This window comes from Erpetoichthys calabaricus, chromosome 1 (genome assembly GCF_900747795.2).
Source record: "Erpetoichthys calabaricus chromosome 1, fErpCal1.3, whole genome shotgun sequence".
Lineage (NCBI taxonomy): Eukaryota > Metazoa > Chordata > Cladistia > Polypteriformes > Polypteridae > Erpetoichthys > Erpetoichthys calabaricus.
Window position 1 is genome coordinate 343,187,627 of NC_041394.2, and position 14,599 is coordinate 343,202,225.

At 39.9% G+C, this 14,599-nt stretch overlaps 2 protein-coding genes across 2 annotated transcripts in view; one reads left to right on the forward strand and one right to left on the reverse strand.

Moving 5' to 3' along the window:
* The window catches only part of LOC114664931 (gastrula zinc finger protein XlCGF57.1-like), a 607,208-nt gene that overhangs the window by 370,511 nt on the left and 222,098 nt on the right, over nt 1-14,599 (forward strand). The window lies entirely within an intron of this gene.
* The window catches only part of LOC114669164 (zinc finger protein 665-like), a 46,255-nt gene that overhangs the window by 28,247 nt on the left and 3,409 nt on the right, over nt 1-14,599 (reverse strand). The window contains exon 2 of the mRNA XM_051934888.1: nt 10,015-10,429. Within this exon, the coding sequence (XP_051790848.1) occupies nt 10,015-10,399 (385 nt within the window). The 5' untranslated portion in view covers nt 10,400-10,429. The remainder of the gene's footprint in view (nt 1-10,014; nt 10,430-14,599) is intronic.

The following is a 14,599-nucleotide window of genomic DNA, read 5'->3' on the forward strand; positions in this document are numbered from 1 at the left end:
CGCCTCTGTGTGTGTGTGTCTCTCTCTCTCTCTGTGTGTGTGTGTGTGTGTGTGTGTCTGTCTCTCTCACGCCTCTGTGTGTGTGTCTCTCGCGCTCTGTGTGTGTGTCTGTGTGTCTGTCTCTCTCGCGCCTGTGTGTGTGTCTCTCTCGCGCCTCTGTGTGTGTGTCTCTCTCGCGCCTCTGTGTGTGTCTCTCTCTCGCGCCTCTGTGTGTGTCTCTCTCTCGCGCCTCTGTGTGTGTCTCTCTCTCGCGCCTCTGTGTGTGTGTGTGTGTCTGTCTCTCTCTCTCTCGTGTGTGTGTCCGTCCGTCCGTCCGTCTCTCTCTCTCTCTCGCACGCGCCTCTGTGTGTGTGTGTGCGTTTGTCTCTCTCTCTCTCTTGTGTCTCTCTCTTTCATTATTAATGGAAGTAAAAAGTGATAATCTTGAGTTATCACGATAATGAAGAGTTTAATTCTTAAACAGTGCCATGCCATGCATGTGAAATGTCCCTTGTTTAATAATCACTGACCTGTTATTGGGCTTAACTCTCATTCAGTGGTTTTTCCACAAGTGTTCATTACAGTATTATTCTTGATGTTGCTGCAAAAGTGGACGTTTCCATGGATGAGTACTCCAGAAGAGTGGCATAAACCTTTTATTTGAACATAATTACGTCCCTCTTATTATTATAATAATCATTGTGACAAAGCCTTAGCATTAGTACTAGAAAACTATAAAATGTAAGACTGATTTCCAAGGAAACTACAAAGCACCTTCATCAATGACACAGGGTGCCATAAAACTGACATCCACAATTCTTAAACATGCAATCCTACTCAAACGCTTCAGAACTACTTCTCATGTCGCACTCTGAGCCAGGACAGATGTTCATTCTAGTTAGTTTTAGTAGAATTCCTAGGAGTAATTCTAGGATGCTTGATAAATATCAGCACAGAGCAAATAATTCCTAAACTGTGAAATCGCTGAAAAACAATCTTTTCAGAAAAAGCACAAAGGCAGAGATTTGCCCACAATTTCAGAAACTCTGAAAATTCCCAGGTCGGATGTAATACTATCACCAACATTATCCCATAAACATCACCCAAACTGCAGAAGACTGGGTAAGACCACCATGGACACTACAGTTGCAATGGCCCCAAAAATGGAGACTCCCGCAAGAAAACAAAGATGGCTCCAAGGGAAAAATGCTAAAAAATATCAACTTCTTTAACACTAGAATTACCAGAGCCTACAAAAAAACTCGTAGATCCGGCCCACCTTAAATCGCTTCTTAAAGCCGTTCTCACCTCTCTGCCAGCGTCTTTTGTCATCTAAATGTACTGATAAAGACAAGCTGCCAGCAGCCGGCTATTCCATCCCCCCACCGACTTAGAACGTAAACGAGCTTTTCCCAGCTCATGCTTTGATTGATTATCTAGGAGTGAGTGGAGTTTTAGAATGGAAATAATAAATCGCTATTTGGAACACACGCATTTCATGTGTGTTGCGTTTCTGCAATAATCTGTGTAAACACATTGTTAAAACAGAAACGTTTTTTATATTCTAGTAACAAATGACAAAATGTAGGCATAAACTATATAATGTATGAAGCCTGAAGTCCAAATATCAAAGAAACACTTTCACAAAAGGTACAAAAAAAAAAAGCCGCCGCCAAAAAAAGCTGCCTTAGTGTGGGACATTGACACCTATTTACTATGATTGCCACCGTGGCGCAACAGTATCAGTTGCTGACTGGCAATCAGAAGGTCATGAGTTCGGTCCTGCATGACTCCCTTATGAGATGTGAAGTGTTCTTATTTTTACTATTTTAGAATAAAAAGATTTCAGCTGGTGTAATTTATGATATTTGCAAAGGTTAGCTTTGTTTTTTGTTTTTTTTAATTCACTTTTCATTGTTTCAGTCGTGTTCAGGATCCTTCCCTACCCCATGTAAAAGTATAATAAAACAAGTGCACTTTTATTCAAGAATATAACCGAAGAAAAAAGAAAGCAAGTTACAGTAGGCAGTTGATATGACAGCTTGCGTGGTGGAATGCTAAGAACTGCTGATTTCCATTCTGTGCTATATAACTGTTAACATTTGAATCTGATGATTGCATATAGCACGGTCTTATTCAGTGTGCGCAAGAACATGAAGGTGGCCAGTTGCTGCGTGCTACAACGCACATTTTAAAAAAGAAAGAGACAAATATATGTGAAGAAATCATTTTATGACGCGAATAGTACCAATCAGAAAACATCGTCGAAGTAATGCAATATTATTTGAAAACGAACAGTGTCAGGTTGGGTGTGAAGCTATACTGGCGCTGTTTGAGTCAGATCAGAAGCTGAATACGCTCCTGTTCTGACTCTAAGTAAAAAGCATGAATTAATTAACAGAAATAATCGCGATCGACATTTTAAACTTAACGATTTACAGTGCATACCAATTTATAAATTTTATTTCCGTTTTCAGTAGTAAGCTGCTCTTTTGGGGGGGGGGGGGGGGGGGGGGGGGGGATGTTAGAGCGTGTGAGCTTATTCAGTGCTGAAAATGGCAAATATAGGAGTGAGTGAGATCGAACCGGGAAATCTTGATCACACTTGGTTTGCGTCTGTACTTGCGCTGTTTCTTAGAGTCAGATCGGGGGTGGGAATGTTACAGTGCGTGAGCTTATTCAGTTCTGCTGGATCAACGCATATGTTGATCTTTTTTTCTTTCAGTAATAGCGCCAACATAAATCCACACCCGATCTGACGCTGTTCGTTTTCAAATAATATTGCATTAGTGCGATGATGTTTTCACATATATTGTCTCTTTCTTTCAGGTGTGTAATAGGAACCACAGCATAGAGAGAAGCGTGTACATTGTAACAGGTACTCACGTTGTAAATGTAGGAAAGACTATCCTTGCGTGTGTGTGTGAACAGTTAACATTTGAATCTGATGATTGCATAGAGCGCTGAACTTACTGCTCTGTACTATTCTATCCTCTGCATGTCCTGGAGTATACAAAAGAAACTGCGTACAGCAACATGTGGGGACTGGCAAGATCGGGAAAAAAAAATACGCATTCACTGATTACAAAACGCAAGATTTTATGCGAATGAATATGAATAATGTTGCATCCGTGCCACAAAGTTTTCCAAAATGTACTATACAGGTCATAAAACGAATAATTCCAAATATCATATATACCTACGTCTGTGTTTTTTTGTTGTTTTGACATCATTCACCATAAGGTGCACTCTAATTCAGCATGAGCAAGAACACTCAATAAAACCGAATAAAAAAATCAAGTGACGGTGAGATACGAAGATGGCAGATTCGCCAGCGTTTGTGTGTCAGCTTTTATCCCTCCAGATGAGAGAATGTCCAGTTCCATTGTCTCAAAACACCACTCACATCTCCAGTTATTCCGTTTAAAATAAAAAATAACAGCGTCAGATCCCTGGTGGGGTGGGGGTAGTATGTATCGTGATCGTGATTTAGAGAGAATAAAAGTAAAAAAAAATGGTAACTTTTACAAGTCCTATAAATGCACACCGTGTGTTACAGACACAAACCAAATGTATATGTGTACTGTATAATATTAACAAAAAGAGGAGCTCACTACTGAAAATGGCAAATATAGGAGTGAGTGGGGATCGAACCGGGGACTCTCGATTACAAGTCAGCAAATCTTACCGCTACGCCACGGAAGCTATTGTATCAGTCTTGAACCTTTTGTGGAAGTGTTTTACTTGATCTTTGGACTTCAGGCTTCATACATTATATAGTTTATGCCTACATTTTGTCATTTACTACTAAAATATGAAAAACGTTTCTGTTTTAAAAATGTGTTTACACAGATTGCTGTAGTACTAGGGTGTTGTACCGTGTTAGCCATTATGAATGTAGAGAAAAGCCAAGCAAAATGACACCTTTTATTGACTAACTAAAAAGATTACAATATGCAAGCTTTCGAGGTAACTCAGGCCTCTTCTTCAGGCAAGATGTAATCAGATTGCTGTAGAAATGGAACACACATGAACTGTGTGTGTTTCAAATAGCGATCTATTATTTCCACACTAAAACTCTAGCAGTTCAGTCACTCCCAGATAATCAAACAAGGCATGAGCTGGGAAAATTTAGTGAACGTTCTGCGATGGTGGGGGATGGAATAGCCGGCTGCTTGCTGGCTCATCTTAATGGGCACATTTAGAAGACAAAAGAGAGCTGCGAATGGTTTTAAGGTGGGCCGGATCTACGAGTTTTTTCGTAGACTCTGGTAATTCTAGTGTTAATATACTACAAATACAAAAAAACTGCATGAAATTCACAATCTGAGACCCAAAACCCTTAGAGATAGATGATGGAAATAATTCCAGAAACTCGTATAAAAAAATAATAAACATGGCTATTAAGCGCAAGTCTTTATTTTCGGTACTGAAAATACCAAAATTCTGGTACTGTACAGCTTTATACTTTGGGTTTTTCAGTACTTTTCCAGGACAATTCTTGGCAGACTGTGGCAGGTTTTCCCTTTTAAAGGGTCCCCTGAAGCTGGTCATCTGAATTATGGAATGTCAGTTCATACCGTGGGTGACTGATCCTTGGGCTAATGCAGCTCATCAGCAACGTAACTGTATTTGTCAATCATCCATCCATTTTTGCTTATCTAGGGCAGGGTCACGGGGCAGCAGGAGACTATGCTTGTAACATTTTAGATAACCTATACAGCGAGATTCGAGCACCAGACATGGAAAGTGGCAACATAGTGGTGCTTTTTAGACTTTAAGGCAAATAGGAATGTCTTGTACTGTGTATGCAAGATAATAAACCCAAAATAGATCATCTAAAATACACACACATCCACTTCCCACTGCACCAGTTCAATTGCATGTTAACGTAAATAAATAAGCTGGTAATCACATGGGAGCAGCGCAATGCATTTAGGCCTGTAGATATTGTCAAGATGACCTGCTCAAGTTCAAACCAAGCATCAGAATGAGGAAGAAAGGCAATTTAGGTGACTTTGAACATGGCATGGATGTTGGTGCCAGACAGGCAGGTCAGAGTATTTCAGAAACTGCTGATCTGCTGGGATTTTTCACGCACAACCAACTCCAGGATTTACAGAGAACAGTCCAAAAAAGGGGAAAATATCCAGAAAGCAGCACTTCTGTGGGCATAAATGGCTTGTTGACGCCAGAGATCAGAGGAGAATGGCTAGACTGGTTTGAGCTGATAGAAAAACAACAGTAACTCAAATAACCAGTCATTACAACCGAGGTATGGAAAATAGCATCTCTGAAAGCACAAGTCAAACCTTAAAGCAGATGGGCTACAAAAGCAGGAGACCACACCTGGTGCCACTCCTGTCAGCTAAGAACAGGCAACCGAGCCTACAATTCACACAGGCTCACCAAAATTTCACAAAAGAAGATTGGAAGAACGTTGCCTGGTCTAAGGAGTTTCAATTTCTACTGTGACATTCAGCAGGTAGGGTCGGAATTTGGCATCAATGACATGAAAGCATGGATCCATCCTGCCTTGTATCAATGGTTCAAGCTGGTGGTGGTAATGTAATGGTGTGGTGGATACTTTCTTGGCACACTTTGGGCTCCTTAGTACCAAGTGAATATTGTTTAAATGCCACACTCTACCAGAGTACTGTGGCTGACCAAGTCCAGCCCTTTATGACCGCCGGTATACACATCTTCTGATGACCACTTCAAGCAGGATAACGTGCCATGTCACAAAGCTCACTTATCTCAAACTGGTTTCTTGAACATGACTATGAGTTCACTGTACCCAAATGGCCTCCACAGTCACCAGATCTCAATCCAATAGAATGGTGGAACGGGAGATTCGCATCATGGATGTGCAGCAACTGTGATGCTCTCATTACAATGTGGACCAAAATCATTGAGGAATGCTTCTAGCACCTTCTTCAATCTATGCCTCAAAGAATCTTGGCTGTCCTCAAGGCAAAAAGGGGTCCAACCTGGTACTAGCAAGGTGTACCTAATAAAATGACTGGTGGATATATATATACAGTGGGTACGGAAAGTATTCAGACCCCCTTCAATTTTTCACTCTGTCATATTGCAGCCATTTGCTAAAATCATTTAAATTAATTTTTTCCCTCATTAATGCACACACAGCACCCCATATTGACAGACAAAAAAAAGAATTTTTGAAATTGTTGCAGATTTATTAAAAAAGAAAAACTGAAATATCACATGGTCCTAAGTATTCAGACCCTTTGCTCAGTATTTAGTAGAAGCACCCTTTTGAGCTAATACAGCCAGGAGTCTTCTTGGGAAAGATGCAACAAGTTTTTCACACCTGGATTTGGGGATCATCTGCCATTCCTCCTTGCAGATCCTCTCCAGTTCTGTCAGGTTGGATGGTAAACATTGGTGGACAGCCATTTTTTGGTCTCTCCAGAGATGCTCAATTGGGTTTAAGTCAGGGCTCTGGCTGGGCCATTCAAGAACAGTCACAGAGTTGTTGTGAAGCCACTCCTTCGTTATTTTAGCTGTGTGCTTAGGGTCATTGTCTTGTTGGAAGGTAAACCTTCAGCCCAGTCTGAGGTCCTTAGCACTCTGGAGAAGGTTTTTGTCCAGGATATCCCTGTACTTGGCCACATTCATCTTTCCCTCGATTGCAACCAGTCGTCCTGTCCCTGCAGCTGAAAAACACCCCCACAGCATGATGCTGCCACCGCCATGCTTCACTGTGGGGACTGTATTGGACAAGTGATGAGCAGTGCCTGGTTGTCTCCACACATACCGCTTAGAATTAAGGCCAAAAAGTTAGACTTCGTGACTACGCCTTAGTGCAGTGAATAAACAAGTCTAAATCGCCTTGGTGATTACTATCTGTGTGCATTTGAGTGGATGAAAAATATATTATGTAAACCAGCTGATGCTAAGAAAATGTATATTTATATGTATTTGCAAGTATAAGAGTTCTTTGTATTAGCCATACGAATGCATTAAGATAGTGATGAAGGAAAGTTTAAGTTATTCAGCATTAGAGCCTAAATGTAGAAAATAGCCACAAGATGAATAAAAGAAATAAATAAAGTGTGGGTCAGCTTTTGGGGGACCGCATCCTGTCCTAGTTAGTGAAAGAAGTTACTCCACCAGTAAACAAGGGCTGTTTGTGAAGCTGCAACTATAAGATAAGCTTTGTGTACGTGGCTGAATTAATCTAAAAAGCCTGTTGTTAAAGCGAACAGGGCCTGTGACGTGATACTGTCAATGACTAGCTGACAGGCTCTGTACTGACCCTCTGCTTACCAAGAAGAGAAAGAAATAAAAAGATTTCTGTTTGTTCAAATCAGTGTCTGCCTGCTGTTGTCTCGAACCTTCGACTACAAAAACAACACTGAATGTTAAAGGCTGACGATCCTTCATTGTGAGACTCGTTTAGAAGGGCTCATTAGCACAGAACGGCATAAATAACCAGAACACCTGAAAAAGTGGCATTAAAACTGTTGTGATCATGATATTTTTAAAATTCAAGATGAAAGAATTATAGAAATGATTTCTACAGATTCAACAGATTGGTATGAAACATTGTTTCATAATTTAAAGATAGGCACCAAAACTCAAAAACTGGGAAATAACCGCATTATCAATTAAGATAGGACCCAATTACAAGAAAACATTGTGTAAGACAAAAACCTGCAGCCCCAATAAACCCCCAGGACTGAACGTGACCACCACCAACCTAAAGCATCTGGCCTCTTCTCTATTTTGCCTTCCAGCAGAATGTGCCAGATGCACTTGTATACATTAAATTAAGCAGGATTCAAGATGGTTAGCTAAAAATGCATATTCAACAGAGACTGACACTCGAGTGGATTAAGCAGGTTTGAGAAAGTGATGGTTAATTGAAATCACAAAATGTGTTTGAACCCTTTGGTCTCCTGTAATTCTGCCTGAATTTTTCCTGAAAATGTGGTCGGATCTTCAAATGAACTAAAACGACAGACAAATGCAACTCCTAACACGCAAAAAAATGGGACTGTCAATTCTGAACACGTCATTTAAACCTTTACAGTCCCATCTAGTCAGGTGCTCAACCAATGAGAGGAGACTTTTATTGGACTGGGTGCGTCCAAGCCACACCTCCAAAGGCACACAAATTGTGGGTGCTGGCAAACTGGTCTCTTGTAATGTGACAAAGCAGAGGAGACCATCAACTTTGTTTGTTTAGCTAATTGTTGTCTCAACATCTCATCAAGACACTTCTTAAAGATAGTCAAGAGGACCTTATTAGTAAAGAAGAGATCCATAAAGCTGGAAAAGCTGACAAAATCACTTTAAAAGGAACGGTGTTTACACCAAAATGTCTATAAACGAAGAAAATTAAGTGCTGGTGTGGACGCCCTATAAAGATCACAACAAGAGGAAAGATGTAGAGGAAAGAGCAAACAACCTGCTGAAGTTTCTAAAACTTGACAAAGTGTCTGTTCATGTGGCCAATAACATAAAAACACACAGACTATTTATGGTGGAACACCACCGAGGAAATCACTGCTCATCTCAGACTTGTAGAAGACCACCTGAATATGCTACACAACATACAACAACAAATGAGAAAGGAGTGTGCAACACCTAGTTTGTGTCATAGTTTATTTCCACCTAATTCTTGGGTTATTTAGTGTTTTTGTTATTTTAAAAATATTATTTAACTTTTAATTTTGATTATTTCATTGCTTTTTCTTAAGTTATATAATTTCACGTTTTGTTTATATTGTACTGTGTTATGTAAATCCCTTTCTGTTTTGTGGGTGCAACCATAAGAGGTAAGGCCACCCTGATGTCACTGCTGAAGGACCACTCCCCACCTTTACGTCTGAGCCCGGGGTCAGAGGTGTACCTAGGGTTTTCAGCGCCCGGGGACAACTGAAGATTTTGCACCCCCTCCTGTTTGCCAAAATGCAATGGGGAAGGGAGATTTGGTGCCCCCTGGATGCTGCGCCCGGGGACAGATGTCCCCCTTTGCCCCCCAACCCCCCCCAGCTACGCCAATGCCCTTGTCCTTTTATGGTCTTTGACATTTGCTGAGAACATTTTGGGCCAGTGGAGTTGGGGTCAGGCTGATGGGGTGAGGTCTATCTTTAGGTAGGCTAGTGAATATCCTAGTCTGTTTTTTGCCCCTTTTCCAAAATGTTTGCGTTGCCACATCATAATGGTTTGGGTATCAATACCAACACCTCGTGGTCAGGGAAGCATCATGGATTGGGGTTGATATGCTTTATCAGGACATGGACAGCTTGCTGTCATCACGGCAACATTGAATGCAAAATCTTTTCAAGTACAAAATGTCAGAGTATTAGAAGTTGAATGGGCGATGAAACAAGAAAACATGCTGAAGCAAAGAAGAAATCAAAGACAGAAAGACAGACTGAATATCCAGAACACCAGTTTCCGAATATAGAGATCAACAAAAATGGAGAAGCTCTGTCATGACCTGAAGACAAATGATCAGAAAAGGAATCCCTGAGATGTCAAGGAACTAAAAAAAAAAAAAAAAATCCATCTGCAAAGGATGAATAGGCTAAACTTCAAAACTGATCAACAGCAGGGGAAAATGGTTGGGAAAGGCCAACAAGTTACTAAAAACGGGGGTCACAGACTGGACTGTAAATGTCTTAATGGAATTACAAAAAATCTAATATTTGTTATTAGTTAAAGACAATTGTGTTTGTCTGTTTTGGGGACATAATTGAAGATCAGACCGTTTAATTAATGCAGAAATCCTGGAGATTCCAAAGGCCTCACAAACTTTTCTTGAAATCATACTATAGTGGAGCGCTCTACAGGCTTAGAGCTTTTGCATAAAATGAAAACTATAAAGTCAGAACAGCAAATTATTAAACTATAACACATAACAGATGAGCTTTCAAACTACATTAAACACACAACAAAATGTGTCAGTTTCACTCCATTACTAAGTTTCTCTTAAAAGGACCTTTCAGGCCCATAACACACGACCTTAAACCTCTCACCGCTTTTAAACTTTTCACTTACTTGTTCTAGTGTTCTTTGTGGGTGGTGGCAGATGTTCCCGAGTCCTAAGAGATGAAATATCTTCAGTTCCCTCTATTTCAGACTTTAATAATTCAGACTTTACATGGACAGAAGGCTCCAGAGATGAAGAGTGTTCGCTATGAGAGAAGATGGACCCGGTCACTGCATCATTTTCACATCCATAATGAAGGTCTTCTTCCTTGACACTTGTCTGGATGTCAGTCGCACTGCTGACACACTTCTCTTCAGCTTCTTCTTTAATGCCCACAGACCCCAGTTCATAGTCCTCCTCCTTAATGCCCAGGCTCTCCTGTTTAGGGTGGACACACTTCAATTCACAGTCCTCCTCCTTAACATTTATGGTCTCCTCTTTCACATCCATCATGGTGTTACAGTAAAAAGTCACCTTTTCTCTCTGTGGAAACAGTAGGATTTAATTTTATTACTACTGCCCTATTAAGACCTAAAGACATTAGGTTTTCATTTCACAACACCCTCTCTCTAATAAAGTTTATGACACCTCAGACAGTTCATAGCAAATTGGCATGAACTCATCACACTTCACATCAAATAAATTTAAATATCTTTGGATCAGAGGAAGCCGAGATGGAAAAGTCGATGCAAAGATAACCAATAGAGTGCAGTGTGGATGCAGCAATTGGAAGAAAGTATCAGGAGTATCATCTGATTAAAGAATTAAGGCGAAGGTTAAAGATGGGATTTATAAGACAGTGGTAAGACCACCAATGATGTATGGAGCCAAGACATGAGCAGTTAAGGGAGTGCAAGAGGTTTGATGTGGCAGAAATGAGAATATTGAGATGAATATGTGGAGTTACACAAAAAGATAAAATAAGAAATGATACAATCAGAGGTTCAACAAAAGTGAATGAGATATCTAAGAAAGTACAGGAAAGCAGGCTGAAGTGGTAGGGAGATGTAAGGAGAAGAGACAATGAAGACATGGGCAGAAGAAAGATGGAGATGGAAGTACAAAGAAAAAGAAAGCGAGGGAGGCCAACGTGGAGGTGGATAGATAAAGTAAAAGAAGATCTAAAGGGAGAAGACTTTGACTGAGGAGGAAGTGCAAGGACGGAGCTGTTTGGAGAAGGTTGACCAAGCACATCAATCCCAACACAGAAGTAGGACAAGATGAAAAGATGGTGAAGGTCCAACAGGCAGGAGACCATCTGGCTCAGTTGTGGTTCAGCAGTATTCACTGTTTGGATTAAACATGCAGTTCTGCTGAAGTCCCAGAATTGTGTTATGAATTATGTTGAGGAATGTTTTTATAAGTAAGGCCTCAGATGTCAGAAAGGGGCAGATGAAGGAGGAACTTAATTTGCTAGAAAAAAAATGAGCAGGTGAAATAATGAGTTTGCTAGCTCAGGCTGACAGGTGTCAATGATAGTGGCCTTGTCTGTTTGGTGGTAGGTTAGACAAAGGCCTTTGCCTGGTAATGGATTTAAAACTAATCAAAAAGCTGCTGCCCAGTTACACTTGTACCTGCTGACCCAGCCACAATGTTGGTTTGTATTAACGGATTTGATAAACCCCTTGTTAATCAATAGAAGTTTCAAAGTGCTTTGTTCTCTTGAACTGTGAACTTCCCTTCTGCAGAAGTAAACTGCTTACTGAGCGGAGCTGAGCTGCTATGACATCCTTCGCTGCACTGCCATTACTGGGACAGACGCTAATAGTGGTTAAAAGTAAAAGTGTTTTAAAGTAGGCCACTGGATTTGTTTCTTGAATTTTTTAAACTTAAAATGCATTAGTTGAATTTCTATCTCAAGATAGTAAAAATAAAGTATGGTTACCCTTTGTTATGTCAATATAAACTGTTAAAGAAAACATCCATCCATTTCCTAAACCAGCTTATCCAAGGCAGATGGAGCCTATCCCACCAAACATCAGAAGCAAGGCAGGAACAACACATGGACAGGACGGCAGTCCATCACAAGGTGGACACACAGGCACATACTAGGGACTATAGAGCAATGCCAGCCCATGTAACCTGCATAAAGGGTTAATACATGTCAGAAACCTGTTCAGGCATATCAGGAGTCTAGATTAAAGATCAAGTGAACAACAAGACAAAAATATAATACACAAAATGTACGGAATAATGACTAAGAGATCAGGTGACCTGTAGTCCACAAGACTGGACAGTTGTTGTTATATACACAGAAATTTCAAGGCTCAACCTGAAGAGTATAAGAATAACCAAAATGTATCAAAATACTTATTTTAAATAGATCACTTTGGTGTAAACCAATGAACCAACCAGTGCATTGATTGACACTGTTATGTAAATAAGTTGCTGATAAAATAGACCTACACTATGGAAAAAGATGATCTGCTGAGGCAACCCCGAATGGGAGCAGCCGCAAGAAGAAGATAAAATAGACCTACACCTTAAATATGTGACTATTCTGATCATGCTGTAGAAGAATGCTCTGAGTTCAAACATTAGCTAAAGTGTAATAAATTACATTGACGAACAGCCTTTTCTACTGCCTAATTACTGATTTGTCCTGTTATAGGATAAGCTTCATTCTTTATTCTCCTTAGCGTTAGACCAGAGTGTCACTCTGGCTGTAAAAACGGTGCTAAAAACGTTAGTACCGAGTGTTACTTGGCCAACTGTATAGACGCGTCTTACTCAGTCACTACACGTGAGTTTTACTTGGACTGTAAAAGTGGCAGTAGTGTTAGTACCGAGCGTTGCTTGAAAAAAAGATAGACGTGTCTTGCGTAATGGACAGGCCTGAGTGTTACCCAGGCAATGGTGCAGACACGTCGTCTTCTAGCCTCATAATGACGTCTCGTAAGAAACGTTTCCAGCAGCCCAGGTGTTGCACACTCTTGACAGTGATACAAGCAGTGATGATGAAGTGAATCTGTCTTCAGGCAGTGAAACTGAAACAGACAGTGAAACTGAAAGTGATTCTGATGAATCTGAAGGTGACGCGCATGTCAATCGTAAATGTGCAGTGAAATGTTCAAAAGCTGATCAGTCAGGAAAGAAAATCCACAAGGAATCACAATACTATTGTGCCGACTGTGACGCTGGATTGTGTATTTCACCGTGCTTCAAGATAGAAAATACAAACGACACATTGACAGTATATATGGTATTAGCATTAATTTCATTATTATTTGTATCATTATTATACTTTCTGCACTTCTGACTTTGTACTTTGTGTTTTGCACATTTTACAGTAGAAAGATAAGATTTAATAAATATGTGATTTTTCAAGCCAAAAAATGAAACACTTTTTACATGTTTTTTTGGGGAAAGATGTAATGCTAAGGAGGTTATTTAAGATGTTGATTTCTTCCACAAGTACGGCACAAATATACACACACACAATATCTACATTTGTATATATTCATCTTCTATCATCCTTAGGTTATAAATAAACTGTATTACTTTGCTTATTGTAGCAAGCGTGTTTGGGTTATTTGTGAAATAGTCTCTCACCATGCGGAACCACAACAGAGACAGTAAGGGTATTTATTGTATAATTTTTCTGATTTATGAGCCTCGTTCATAGCTTGTACAGATATCTGTTTTATTGCTTCCTGGCCGGAAAGTGAAACGGAGATCCCTCACTCCACCTACATTAATTCGGTGTCCCTTTCTGACCGTCCTGTTAATTATTTTAATTAATTACCAGCATTACCAAATGCAAAATTGATCATTAACTGAGTGAACAATTCACATTTCCTACAGCAGACACCATTAAAAGGTGCTTCACAGAAATGACAAAATATGAAGAATTGAAACAATCAGTACCATAGAATAAATGGAGCAAAAAAAACGAAAAAAAAAAACAAAACAATACAATAGTGTCTACCTCATGAATTTAAACTGCCAGCACTAAAGGAGTTTCCCAAATCACATAGGTGAAGGGCATTTTGAATAATGTTAGGTTTGTACACATTTAAGCCAATATGGTAACTGAAAGGCTGCTCACCTACTACCACATGGGGGTTTGCTGCCACTGTACTGTACCCCATAAGTAATCAGATATGAACCAACAGCAGCCTGCATTTAACATAGCTGAGAAGCACAAATAAGGGTGTGGGGGTCCTGCTTCACTGCAAAGTCTGATTTCATCAAAATAAAAACTGTACATTTCTGAATATTTTCCTCCCTAATTTAAACAGAACAAAAATTTGCACCCTCAGTGATCATGTGTAGTAAAATATCCAGTAAACCAGCAATGTTGTGTAATTTTAATTATGGTAATCATTTCCTGCCTCCTAATTTAATTCTTTTCTAATATAAACTGACACTGTCCACAGTCAAAACATCATTTTTGCCCTCACAGTTTGAAGACTCACTGAGAGTCATGTATGACAGGAGCATTAGGCATCACCAGAGGGTTTGCAAAATAAACTGTCTGAACAAAGGGACTTGATGACAGAGGACAACAGCTAAATGGTACAAGACTAAATGAGTATTTACAGGTTTCATATTAAAATCTCTTAACACTGAACTTTATTGCTGTATTGAACAACTGGAAAAAACAAGTTTCAGGTTTATCAGCTTCATCGTGTGGAAGTACACGTTCCACAC